The sequence below is a fragment of the Mus pahari genome, chromosome 19 (genome assembly GCF_900095145.1).
Source record: "Mus pahari chromosome 19, PAHARI_EIJ_v1.1, whole genome shotgun sequence".
NCBI lineage: Eukaryota > Metazoa > Chordata > Mammalia > Rodentia > Muridae > Mus > Mus pahari.
Genome location: NC_034608.1, coordinates 86913869 through 86927857, shown reverse-complemented (window position 1 = coordinate 86927857; position 13989 = coordinate 86913869). Strand labels below are relative to the sequence as shown.

At 49.0% G+C, this 13989-nt stretch overlaps 1 protein-coding gene across 2 annotated transcripts; it reads left to right on the top strand.

Annotated features, from left to right (window-relative positions):
* Positions 1 to 3286: 3286 nt before the first annotated feature.
* Positions 3287 to 11949, top strand: Cib3 (calcium and integrin binding family member 3). 2 transcript variants are annotated; one of them, XM_021219559.1, is made up of 6 exons: positions 3287 to 3337; positions 3482 to 3516; positions 5754 to 5865; positions 8953 to 9100; positions 10424 to 10619; positions 11928 to 11949. In XM_021219559.1, exons 1-6 carry the CDS (start codon positions 3287 to 3289, stop codon positions 11947 to 11949), a joined length of 564 nt encoding a protein of 187 aa, XP_021075218.1. The 2 variants fall into 2 exon arrangements, with proteins under 2 accessions (XP_021075218.1, XP_021075219.1); XM_021219560.1 differs by lacking the exons at positions 3482 to 3516; positions 5754 to 5865.
* Positions 11950 to 13989: the final 2040 nt, after the last annotated feature.

Genomic DNA, 13989 nt, shown 5'->3' with positions numbered 1-13989 from the left:
CAGGCTGGCCTCGAACTCAGAAATCCGCCTCCCTCTACCTCCCGAGTGCTGGAATTAAAGGCATGTGCTACCACGCCGGGCGTCTTTTCTTTTCTTTTCTTTTCTTTTCTTTTCTTTTCTTTTCTTTTCTTTTCTTTTCATTCCATATGTTGGGGCAGACGAGATGGTTCAGCAGTCAACTTTGTTCCCAATACTCCCATGATGGTTCACTGCTACTTGTAACACCAGCTCCAGGGGACCCAACACCCTCTCCTGGCCTCTGAACCTGCCTGCTCCTGTGTGTGTGTGTGTGTGTGTAGTCAGGAATAACCTTGAATCCCTGATCCTCCTGCCTCTACCTCCCTATTTTGTGTGGTTCACTCTGTTAGCCAAGCCCCAGGCTCACCCCTTCCTCCTTTCTTTGGTTTTGGCTATTGAGACAGGGTTTCACTTCGTAGCCTGGGCTAGCCTGGAACTTTTCACAATTCTCTCGTCTCAGCTGTCTCAGTGCTAGGATTAAAAACACACACTACAAACTCCCCTATTCCCTTCCCCAAGACTGTCGGCTCTTCCTCCAACCCTGCTCCTGAAACCTGCTCTACACATACACCTGAAATGACACAACTTCTTTTATACAACACCTTTGTAAGTTTCTCACACAGCCCACTTCCTCATCTGTGGTTTCTGCCTTCACTTGCTGGAAACCTGTGAAATGCTAGGCCTTTCTGAGCCTGATCTCACAGCTTTGACTAAATCAATGGAAAGTTTCCTGAATTTGTTCTGCACTTCCTCTTAAGGTTTTACAGCTGGAAGTTCCTTAACTTTGTGTGTGTGTGTGTGTGTGTGTGTGTGTGTTCATAAGTATTCCATGTTGGGTATTTTGTAAAAGTGCAGGAAACTGACTAAAACACTGTGGGATGAGGCTGGAGAGATGGCTCAGTGGTTAAGTGCACTGACTGTTCTTCCAGAGGATTGAGGTCCAATTTCCAGCACCTACATGGCAGCTCACACCTGTCTATAACCCCAAGATCTGACACCCTCACACAGACAAAATGCAGGCAAAGCATCAATGGTTAATATCAAGCCAAGCCAAGCCAAACCAATCAAACAAACCCCACCAAGTTCTCATATATCCCTGGCTGTCCTGGAATGCTCCATGAACACGAGGCTGGCCTTGAATTAATAGAAAGCCACCAGCCCCTGCCTCCTGAGTTCTGGGATTAAAGGCATGTGCCACCATGCCCTGACTCCCTTTCTTGCTTCTTGATGTTACAAAATTATTACTCTGCATCCCAGACTGGCCACGAACCTGAAATTCTCCTGCCTTCATTTCCCAACTACTGCATTGACAATTATGCACCGCCTCATTCATCTTCCTTACTAAAGTGGCTTTGCGTGGTGGGAAACAGAATCCATCTACAGGAGGGAGGCAGCGGCGCCTGCCTTTCCAAGTTACAACTGCAGGGGACAGCAGGCCACTGCCTAATGCCAGGTAGTGGGACCCAAGGAGCAGGAGGTGAACTTGTGGACGCTGCCTGAGAGCTGCCAGCACTGGGCACCTCACATGAACAAAGGGGTGTTGTAGGGGCCGGATGGCTAAGTAAACGCTCTTGTTACTAAGCCTGATGACCTGGGTTCCATCCTGTAGAGCCACATGGTGTAAAGAGAGAAGCAACTACTAAGAGTTGACCTCTCACATTGTGCTGCTTAGGTTGTTGTTTGTTTGTTTGTTTGTTTGTTTGATCAATTTGACACAAGCCACAGTCATCTAGAAAGAGGGGATCTCTATTAAGAAAATACTGCCATCAGATAGACCTGTAAGCAAGCCTGGGGTATTGCCTTGATGTGGGAGGGCCCAGCCCACTGTGGGTGGTACAAACCCTAGGCATATGGTACCTGGTGCAATAAGAAAGCAAGCTCAAAAGCACAACAAGGTTAAGAACACTTGTTGCTCTTGCAGAGGCTGGGGTTGGAATCCCAGCACCCACATGGTGGTTCACAGTCATCTGTAACTATAGTTTCAGGGAATCTGATGACCTCTTCTGACCCCTGTGGGCCCCACACAGTGCACATAAATACATACATACTGTAAAAAAAATTGAAAAAGAAGGAGGAGGAGGAGGAGGAGGACGAGGAGGAGGAGGAGGAGCAAGCCCTGAAGAGCAAGCCAGCTGAACTCCTAGAGCATCTTGGCTCCAGTTTCTGCCCCTGGGTTTCTATCGTGAGCTTCTGCCCTTACTTCCCATCATGGTGGATTGTAAGCTGTAAGATGAAATGAACTTTTTCCTTACCAAGCTATTTTTGGTCATGCTATTTATCACAGTTTTAGAAACCAAACTCATACACACGCATACACATGCACACACACACACACACACACACACACACACACGAATGAATGAATGAATGAATGAATGAATACATAAATAAATAAAGTCTCAGGCACCCAAGCAACTTGGCCTCAGAGATGCGTGTGAGTCCCTTTAGAGATCTTTACCCTTGTTCGTACCTGTGAAGCTGTGTGTTCCCGAGGCAGTGTCTGGAATCTCTGAGCTTCTGGTTCTTTCTTTATAAACTACGGATGCTGAGAAGATGGCAGCAGTCATGACTGGGGCTCTGAATGGATTTATTCAGATGGGTCTTTTTCACAGTCACAGATATTCCTCTAAGCAGAACAACCTCATTGTACACACAGGTAAACTGAGGCACACGGTGTCATACGGCCTCTGCTTAGTGATGCATTGTCCTCATTAAAGTAGGGACCCAGAAATGACTGGGACAGGGCCAAAGGGAAAGAGTAAGGAAGGCTGAGGACAGAGGAGAGGAGAGGAGAGGAGGAGCGGGGAGGGGAGGGGAGGCAGAGAGGGAAGCAAGTACAGGAATCCTCAGCCTCCTGCCTCAGCCACAGTCACGCACTGCCACATCCAATGTGTCTGTCACCCTCAGACTGATCCTATAGATGGTAATGTAATTTCAATTTCACAAGCAAGGTTCAGAGAGGTCAGACAATTACCTAAGACCACACAGCTAGCAGGGGGCAAAGCTAGGATGTGAACTGGGGTGCGTGCATGGCCTTCCCTTGAAGGTGTCCCAGACAGAATGGCTTCTCTGTGACCTCTCCCAGACCTCTTCCACACCTGTGGACACATTCAAAAGCTTGCCCTGAGAGCCGGGTTGTAACCTGAGCTTCACCAAGCTTGGGGTAACCAACTGGATAGGTGGGCAGGTGACAGCCAGGGCGCACGGGTGCCCCCGAGGAGCCACCTGTAATTTCAGTGCCAGTGGATTCAAGGCTGCAGCCTGCAGCATGGGCAACAAGCAGACTGTGTTTAGTCATGAGCAGCTGGAGGAATACCAGGTGGGTGTGCGCGGTGGGTCCTGCCAGGTTGGCACCGCCCTATTTGGGACATCAGGATGCCGTGTGGGTTTGGAGTGTGTAGAGGGGCACACAGAGAGATGACCCAGAGGCAGGTCTGGGTCAAGCTGGTTTCTCTCCCCACAGGACTGTACTTTCTTCACGAGGAAGGAGATCATGAGGTCAGTGGGGGAATGAAGGGAGGTGACACCCCAAAACAACTTTGTAGTCACTGCAGGGCCTTTGTGCAATCTTTTTGCTATTGTTCTGTTTTGTTTGTTTGAGAATGAGCCCAGCCTAGCCTCAAAATTACCTCTGCCTCTTGGGTGCTGGGATCACAGGTATATGTCACTATAGCTAGCTGCAATTAAAAAAATATTATTATTGCAGGGGGGCGTGATGTGCGAGTGTGCAAATGTGTGAATATGTGTCATGGTGCGTGTATAGCAGTTAGATGAGAATTTGCAGAGTTGATTTTTTTTCTGCCCTCTTTAAGTGGGTTCTGGGACTAAACAGCTGGTCTGGCTTTCCAGTCTCTCTTTCCATCACGAGAGTCTTAGGGGTCAAACCCAGGTCATCAGGCAATTGTTTGAGTCATCTGCCATATTGGGTCCTCTTGTTTTTCCTTTTCTCTTTCTTTCCTCCTTCCTTTCTTTCTTTCACCGAGAGACGGGGTTTCTCTGTGTAGCCCTGGCTGTCCTGGACCTCCTTCTGTAGACCAGGCTGGCCCTGAACATAGAAATTCACCTGCCTCTGCCTTGCAAGCCTGTACCAACATGCTTTGATGTGGGTGTTGCCTCAAGGTCAGTGGACTGAGGCAGAGACTCACACTGAGGCTGAGAAGTCACACCCTGTTGTACTGGCTGAGTTTTTGTACTGAGGAACTTATCCTTTTACCTAAGGGTAGCAGGGAGCCACAGAAGGTGCTAGAGCCTTGGAGAGGCACACTGGCCCTTTGAGGTTGGGAGTCCACTGCAGAGTTGAGATCCAGCCCTCAGCTGTAAGTGGTAAGGAGATTGTGGGGGAGTATTGGCAGCCCTTGGGTGACTGCAGGTTCCTGGCTTGAGCCCAGCAGGATGGACAGAGATGAAACTCCCATGACACCCTTCTGTCTGTTGGGCCATTATCTGTGAAACCCAAGCCGGCTGCAGTTCAGCTGTGGGGCATCAGGCCGAGTCCCTCTTATGTGGGTACAGGGCATCCATTATTAATGGGTACACCTCTCACCCATCAGCCCATTGTCTGTGAGGACAACTGGAAGGCCACTTTGGCCATCACGATCAGATTACTGGTGGGAAAACTGAGGCTTGGGCAAGGAGGACTTCAGTTCCCAGGGCAGATGAACAGAGTCCTGATGAGTGGTGTTCTGACCGGTCCAGGCTTCCAGATTGTTAAACAGAGTAACCAAAGCTGGGAGGAGAGAGGAACTCACTGAATGGCAAAAAGAGAGACAAACTCTGTGGGTCCTCAATATGGCTCAACAAACCAAGATGCTTGCTGCCAAACCTGAGGATCAGAGTTAAAACCCAGGACTCATATAGTAGAAGATAATCCACTTCCACAAGTTGTTCTCTGACTTTGACACCTGTGCTGTAGCATGCACACACATACACACAAATAAATACATAACTATAAAAATATTTTAAAAGGAAAGGTAAACACTCAGGGCATTCCCCCCGCAGGACTCCTGACAAGGGGAGGGGACTTTTAGAACTAAGCCTCCCCTCCAGCTATCCGCAGGTAGTCATGAGAAAACCCAGGGACATCCTTGTCCCAGATAGTTCCTAGCAGCTTGCAGACATCAGAGGATCCATCTTTGGATGGTCTCTTTAAGGCAGGTGAGGAGTTTGTATGGAAAGGTTGTGTGTGTGCTGGTCAGTGTTTTGTACGTCACCTTAAAAAAAATCCAACCAGAAGCAGCACAAGCCCATCACCCCCAACACTTGGGGAGCAGAAGCATTAGGAACAGAGTGTTAGTTGCTTGTCTGTCCCCTGCCCCATTGGAGGAAGCCTGCCTCCTACTGTAGAGACAGCAAAGTGGTGGCTGAGAGTGGAGGAGCAGTAGACGCAGGGTCCTGTGAGGTAATGATGGAGTTGTATAGGTTATACATCCAGGTCCCTCAAACACTGGCTGTGGAATGATCAACAATTAGCATCTTTCTTCCAGCTCCATCTTCCTGGTGAACTCCTACTCCTGCTTCTAAGCCCAACACTAATGTCCCCTCCTCCAGGAAGCTCTTCCTTCTTACCTGGTTTCTACTTCCTGCTCACATTGGCCTTGTCTGTGAGGAGGGAAACATGGGTAGTTATTTCTGGCTCTGTGCACCCAAGATTCAGACTCATGCATGAGGCTTCTGAGGACAAATCCCTTCTGCTTCTTGGCTCCCAGCCTTTCCCGCTTTCTCTTTCCCCATACCAGGCTGTTCTATCGATACCAGGACCTGGCCCCTCAGTTGGTGCCTCTTGACTACACGACCAGTCCCGAGGTGAAGGTACCCTATGAGCTGATTGGCAGCATGCCAGAGCTGAAGGTAATCCTGGGCTGTGGACAAAGAAGCAGGCTGAAAACATCTCTACTGCTCTCCTATGTGGTCACGGATACCTCCATCTTACAGAAAAGAAAACTGGGGCTCCAAGAGGCACACACAAGAAGGACAAGGTTAAAGGGCACTCATGGGCTAGGGCATGGTGGGACTCAGACCTCCTGCAGAGGCCAGCAAGTCTTTAAGTTTAAAACTAGTCTGGGCTGTAGGTAGATCAGAAAGACACAGAGGCAGAGGCAGGCAGATCTGAGTTCAAGGCCAGCCTGGTCTACAGAACAAATTCTAGGGCAGTCAGAACTACACAGAGAAACCCTGTCTTGAATCCACACACACAAAAGTTGTATTTCACTCTGCTGAGGTTCATCACACAAGGTTCACATCTAAGTTCCTTACTAAGGTCCCAAGCCCGTCTCCCCAGGCAGCTCACCCGTGCAATCATGGGTCTTCGCTGATTGTCAGGTCCAGAGTCCAACAGAAGTCTCTGATCTGAGGGCCAGGATCCTGGAGGAGACTCCAGCCACAGGGCAGCTCGAGGTGGCCTCTCTCCAGATGTGCAGAGCAGAGCGCTGCCCTTGGTCTCTGCGTATGTGCTGTGCAGGGGCATCACGGGGTCCTAGGGCTGTGTCTGGTTATCTTGAGTGTGTGATATCACTGCGTTCTGGTTATCAGAGCACCCACTGTCTGACTAGGCTGTCTTTACATGTCTAATGGGCACTTTTTTTTTTACTATGCTCATTAAAGGAGTAATGTGTGTGGAGGAAATGGAGGTATAGGGGGATGTGTGTGTGTGCACTGATGTGTGTGCATGAGTGTGGAATGTGGGGGGATGTGTATGTATGGGGACAATGTGGAGGAAATGTGTATGTTGGAATGGAGAGGGAATGTATGTTTATGTGTCAGAATGTGTGTGGGGGGGGAAGAATAATGTTGTGTGTGGGGAATGTGAGGTGTATGTGTGTGTGTGTGTGTCTGTGTCTGTGTGTCTGTGCGCATGTGAATTTTTTTGTGTGTGTTTTTTTAAGACAGGGTTTCTCTGTGTAGCTCTGGCTGTCCTGGAACTCACTTTGTAGACCAGGCTGGCACGTGTGAATGTTTTGTGGGGAATGTGGGTGTAGGGAGAAATATGTGTGCGTGTATAAATGTTTTGTGGGGAATTTGTGTGTGTGTGTGTGTAAATATGTGTGTGTGCAAATGTTTTGTGGGGGATGTGGGTATGTGTGAATGTGTGTGGGGAGTATGGAGGTGTGTTTGGGGATATGTGTGTGTGTAAAGAAGGCAATATGTGTGTATGGGGGGAATGTTAGGGGGAGGGGAATATGTATGTATGGGGGAGGGAAGTGCCTGCAACTCCAGCCCCAGTGGATTTGACACCTCTTATGGTGTCATTCAGAGGTGGTGAGAGACATCTATCCTGGGGAAACACAAATAAACATGTACTAACCCCAGATGACAGACCAAAGTACAGATATTACCAAAGCCCAACTTGGTAAACCAATGATTTTTCTTGGGGTTCTGCGTTGGTCACTGTGCTATGAGGTGGCACCATGACCACAGAAACTCAAATAAAGGAAAGCATTAATTGGGGCCTTGCTTATAGTTTCAGGTTTAGTTTGATCATGACGGGGGGCATGGCATCACACGGGCAGACACGGTGCTGGAGAAGTAGCTGAGAGTGCTGCACTGGGATCTGCAGGGAGAGAGAGACTCTGGGCCTGGGTATTGAAACCTCAAAGCTCCCCCAACCCCTATGACACACTTCTTCCAAGGCCACACCTTTAAACCTTTTCAAGTAGTGATTCTCCTTGATGACTAACAAGTCAAATATATGAGCCTATCAGGGCCATTCTTATTCAAACCACCACGTGTTCCTTATTGGATTAGAATGAATCCAAGTCAAGTGCATTACCAAAGCCCACCCCAGCATGGGTGACAACTCAAAAAGCTGGGGACCTGGAGCTCACTGTATAGCCTGCAGACAGAACAGTGTGTTAGTGTTCTTTCCAAGTGACTCAGTTGATCTAAACCTCTTAAGGTTGGAGCCTCTTTTAAGCAGCCCAGCTTGTTTAAGAGCATCTCTTGGTAGTCCTTAGAGAATATACGCCCTTGGGGAAGACAGGGCTAGTGAATCTTGTTAGTTTCAGGGACTTCCCAAGGCTACTTTGACTTGTGTTTGTTTCAGGTCTTTGTTTTGTTTTTGTTTTTTAGAGACAGGGTTTCTCTGTGTAGCTCTGGCTGTCCTAGTGGCTCTGTAGACCAGGCTGGCCTCAAACTCACTGAGATCCACTCACCTTTGCTTCTTGGGTGCTGGGAATAAAGCTGTGCACCACCACTGCCTGGCTTATTTTTTTATTCTTTAAAAACATATTATTGTATGCATGTGGTTGTCTTGTTTGCACATAAGTCTGTGCATCATATTCATGCCTGGTGTCTGCATAGGCCAGAAGAAGGTGTTGGATTCTGGGTTACAGATGCTTGTGAGCCACCATGTGGGTGCTAAAAACTGAATCTAGGTCCTCTGGAAGAGTAGCCAGTGCTCCTANCCACTGAGCCATTTCTCCAGGCCCTAAATTTATTTTAAAAAGACAATATATGTGACTATAATTGTCAAATAATAAAAAAGAAATTATTTTAAAACAAAGCAAAGAAAGGGAGTGTGCACACACACTGAGGATAGCTGAGTGGTGGTGTTTGCTCAGCATGTGTGTGTCCCTGATTCTAACCCTGGAAACACACACACACACACACACACACACACACAACCACAAATTAGAAAAGTCAAGGAGTAGTCTCAGGAGGCTTACACAGGCCTCCTACTGCCTCAGAAAGGCTCTGATTGGTTAGCTTGAGTGACATGCCCCTCCCAGGTCCGTTACAGCTGCTAGATAAATGTCAGCTTCTAATTGGCTTCATTGGGTCACAAGCATCTTGTAGAACTGGAAATGGGATGCACAGATGTGAGGAGTACGGTTGCCTGACTTCCTGTCCCAGGCCTCTGGGTTCTGGGTAGGGGCATGGATCACATCTGTGGGCTCTGGAGGAGCCCCGAAGAGCAGAAACCTGCCTTCCTGTCCCTAGGATAACCCTTTCCGCCAGAGGATTGCGCAGGTCTTCTCTCAAGATGGGGATGGTCACATGACCTTAGAGAACTTCTTGGATATGTTCTCAGTGATGAGTGAGATGGCTCCACGGGACCTGAAGGCCTACTATGCCTTTAAGATTTATGGTGCGTACAGGGCCCTGTGGGTGGGAATCAGAAGGAAACCATAGAATGCTTGTTTCCCTGGGGACTCCAGTACCCACACAGCCTTGGCCTCCACCCTATCCCAGACCTCCTTGGACACTTCCACCCATATTAGGTTCATCCTTCCTTGAATTCATCAAATGCTTCCAGCCTCAGGACATTTGCTTCTTCTGTGCCCTCTGCTTATAATCTACAGCCTCACTGGGGAATTCTAGGCAGGGTTCCACCCCTAAGTCATGCCCCTAGCCCCTCACTGGGGGATTCTAGGCAGGGGCTCCACCCTGGAGCTCTCCACCGAGAGATGCCACCCAGGAGTCCCCATCTGTCTCTCTTCAGAGCACAATATTCAGTGTTCAATATGAGGACATATGGAATAGCAGCATTTTTCTCAGAGTCTGGCCCATAGTAGACATTTAATACTCACGGGTGAACCAATGAAGAATGATGCCATAGTACCCAACACTCAGTAAATGAACCAGTAAAACTCTCCCAGGCCCCAACAGCTCATAGCTCCCACAGGTGATGGTTCATCTGTTGATTGAGTCACTTGTGCTCCTGTGTATGACCTCAGCTATATCTGCTGTGGAGGTCACCAGGAGCATACAGGCAGCTCTGTAATGTGAAAATAACCTTTTACACTATTTCTTACTTCAGCATGTGTAGGGGGAATTAGTGAAAAAAATCACAGCCACAGGGTCTGGCATACAATAAATACTTGATAAGCTAGAGAATGATTAAGAAGCAGCTATCACAATGCCTGGTACATAGTATGTACTTAATATATACTTAAGTGAATGAATGTCAAAAAATTAACACATAGTAGGTATCCAGTAAATATTTGCTGAATGTATGGATAAGTAAAGAGCAGTTATATATATGCCTGGCACACTGTGTATGCTCAGTCAGTTGTGAATGATGGATGGATAAATACGTTATCCCAGTGGCTGGTAAGCAGAAGGCACTAACAAATGCTTGTTGAGAACTGTGAAATGAATTCAGGGCGTCTGGCTGACTCACATTAAGCAGTCAATAAACTGAATGAATGAAAAAGCTGTCACAGTGCCTGGCATGCAGAAGGCACTTCATAAATGCTGAAGTAAGAGAAGATCAGTAATCATAGTGCCTGGCACGCAATAAGTCACACTGGTTCAATGGCTCTCAGTGCCCAGGGTGCGAAGCTGTAGGGTAATCAGTAGGTGCTCAATAACTGCTGCATGAGTTCTGGGTATCCATGTACAGTTCCAAACATGGAGGACAGACATGTCCTTCTGCTGCCTGGTGTCTCCCTTACTGTTGGCTTCACAGACTTCAACAATGACAACTACATCTGCGCATGGGACCTGGAGCAGACAGTGACCAGGCTGACCCGTGGAGAACTGAGTGCTGAGGAAGTGACCCTGGTGTGTGAGAAGGTGCTGGATGAAGCAGACGGAGACCAAGACGGGCGACTGTCCCTGGAGGACTTCCAAAACATGATCCTGCGAGCTCCAGACTTCCTCAGGTGAGGGTTCAAACCCAGCGATGAGAATTCCTGTCGTGTCATCGGAGGCCTCAGGGAACATCCCCAGCTTCTCCAGTTTCAGCCCATTTTGCTTGAGGACCATAGTTAGGAGGCTGTGAGCATCTCCTGTGGACAGAAGCAGCGTTTCCATCAACTGCCACAGAGTTTTACTGTGAATGGTCCACACAGCTGTCCTCGGCAGCCTGGGATAGGGTCAGAGGCTCAGCTGCAGCGCTGGGGGTGGGCACATGGTTAACACAGTCAGAAGACTAGAACCTGGAGCTGCATCCTTCTGTTTGGTTGATTGATTGATTTGGTTTTGCTTATATTTACTATGTAGCCCTGGCTGGCCTAAAACTCTCTATGTAGAGCAGGCTGGTCTTGAACTCACAGAGATCCACCTGCCTCTACCTCTGGACTGCTGAGATTAAAGGCTTGAGCCATTACTTGCCTAGCCACTCCCATTTATCAGATGAGTAAATTGAGGCTCAAAGGTAGCCAACTACCAGTTTTTAGTCCAACAGCCAGTCTGGAAAGGAGTTGGGATGTGAATATTATCCAGGTAGGTGCTTACAATCCCCAGGGAGATCTGGGCATAGTGGCACACATATCTGTGGTTGAGACATCCAGGAGTCTGAGGCAGGAGGATTACTGTGAGTTCCAGGCTGCATGGGCTACAGAGTTGTCCAGGGTCTTCAAAACCCAAAATCAATCAAATCAAGAACAGGTCTTGTGGTCTGGAGAAGGGACTCAAGAGCTCTGGCTGCTCCTGTGCTTCAGTTCCCAGCACCCATGCCCCATGATGGCTTAGAACTGTCCACAACTCCAGCGCCAGCTCGGGACCTGGTGTACTCTTCTGGCCTCTGCAGGCTCCTTCACATAACATGCTGCATACACACGCACACGCACACGCGCGCGCACACACGCGCGCACACACACACACACACACACACGCACACGCGCGCGCACACGCACACGCACACGCACGCACACACACGCACACGCACACGCGCGCGCGCACACACACGCGCACACACACACACGCACACACACGCACACACACAAATAGGTAAATATTTTAAAGAACATATTGTGGGAGCCACCTGTAGAATGACCCCAAGGTTGACCCCTGGCCTCATACCTGGCCCCAACAAGTCCCATGGGGACAAGAAAATTACCATCTGTGATTTCTGGGGGGTTCACAGGCCTGTGGTCCCTGCTTGCCTCTGAGTGTAGAAAGGAGATATTGGGGACCTGATGGGGTGTTGTCTGTGAGCTGTCAGTGACACCTTTACTTTCTGCACACAGCACCTTCCACATCCGCATCTGACATGCTCAGAGGACAAGACCTGGCCCTCACCCATCTCTACTCTGCTCTCTTGAATAAATAGGAATCAAAACTGCCTCAGGATCTCTGCCTTTTGCTGTGTCCTTTGATGTGGCTGTACCCACTCTGGGTTGCCATCTTGGATTCATACAACAAACTGACGACTTCTGGACCTAGAGCTCTAGAGGGGCAGGAACTTCACAGTTAGCATATGGAGGAAGTCCAAGGTCACAGCCCAGCTCCTATCTAGAGGCCAGCCTGAGCACAGGATTGCCTCATTTTCACTCACACATCCATGTCTTGTGAATTCCAGGAGCCCAAGGTTGTTCCAGAGCCTTTGTTTAGGGTGCCCACCTGCTGAAAAAGTAGTCATCCCAGCACACAATCCAGCCACCCAGAATCTTGCCAGACCGATCACCCAGTGATTCAAGGCCCTGGGCTGGAGAGGAGGCTCAAGGCTGTCACCGGGGCTGGAGAGGTGGCTCAAGGCTGTCAGCAGCACCGCTGCTCTTGCAGAGAGTCTTGGGTTGGCTTTTAGTGGTCATATGGTGGTGACTCTCAACTGCCCAGACCTCCCATGCCAACAGGCCTGACACCCTCTTCTGGCTTCCATGAGCAACTGCACCAACACACATATACACATTAAAAAATGAAATAGGTTTGACTGGAGCATGGTGGCTCACATCTTTAATCCAGGACTCAGGAGACAGAGGCAGGCAGATCACTGAGAGTTTGAGGCCAGCCTGGTCTACATGGTGAATTCCAAGAGAGCCAGCAGGGCTATCTAGAGAGACCCTATCCCAATCAAAACAAAACAAAAAATAGTAAAAATAGGCCAGGCCTGGTGGGGCACACATTCAGCCTTGTTACTCAGGAGGCAGAGGCTGTTCCGGCACAGCCAGGGACATGTAATGAGACCCTGTGTCAACTGATGATGATGGCGATGATGAACAAAAGCTGGTCCTCCCTGTCACCTTTTTTGTGTGTTCCCCTGAGAAGTGACTGCTGTCTTCACCATCTTCTAAGTGAAGAAATGAGCCCAGAGAGGCCTATGCACATCAAAGATCACACAGTGCTTTACTGTGGGAATCCCTTCAGAGGACTCCCACTGCCAAGCCACACCCTGTGCAGGTGCCTTTGTGTTTTGGGGGGATATGCATATGTGCATGGGTGTTCTCATGCAGGAGGATGCAGAGGCAACTCTGGCAGTTGTTCCTCAGAGGCTGGTCATGCTGGTCCTGCATTCTTTTTATTATGTCATTGGTGGGGAGGAGTTACATGTGTGCCACAGCATGTATGGAGGTCAGAGGCCAGCTGTGTGAGTGGGCTCTCTCCTTCCACCATGGATCCGGGGGCTTAGCAAGTGCCTTTACCCGAGTCATCTGCCCAACTCAAAATGCCCCTCCCCTCCAGACAGTGTTTCTCTGTGTAGCTCTGGCTGTCCTGGAACTCCTTCTATAGTCCAGTCTGGCCTTGAACTCACAAAGACCCACCTCTGCCTTCCAGGTGCTGGGATCAAAGGCAGCCACCACCACCACCGGGCTCAGATAAGTTTTGACATAGCTCTGGAATCCACTAAGTAGGCTAGTGCCGAGCCTGGTGTGGTCATGGTGGGGACAGAGTGACATGGTTCCTGCCCCTGGGACAGAGCCCCAGTGTGAGCCTCCATGAGTGTCGATGGCTACCCTGGGTGTAAGGCTTGTTTGTGTAATAATGTACACATTTTCACAGTCCCCTGAGGAATGTCCTGTTGACATCAATGATGCCATGATACTCAGACAGCATGGGTCCAAGAGCTGAGGGTGTATCTGTGGCTCAGTGAAATGGTAAACACTGGGGCCTTCAGGACGGCCCATAAGGCTGTGAGAAAGAATAGGAGTTCAACTTGCTTATTGTTTGTGCTGGCAGACAGATCTCTGAATTCTTTTGCAATATTAAGAGAAAAATGTATGCTTGCTGTCTCTAAAGAACTGGAGTAGCCATGCACTGGTGGCGTCTACCTTTAATCCAGCACTTGGGAGGCAGAGGCAGGGGGATTTCTGA

Bases quoted from the DNA above. Each gene is read 5' to 3' on its own strand.
- Cib3 (XM_021219559.1), top strand. From the start codon at position 3,287: ATGGGCAACAAGCAGACTGTGTTTAGTCATGAGCAGCTGGAGGAATAC. The intron at 5,866-8,952 runs GTAATCCTGGGC...TCCTGTCCCTAG, and splicing joins GCAGCATGCCAGAGCTGAAG to GATAACCCTTTCCGCCAGAG. The intron at 9,101-10,423 runs GTGCGTACAGGG...TTGGCTTCACAG, and splicing joins CTATGCCTTTAAGATTTATG to ACTTCAACAATGACAACTAC.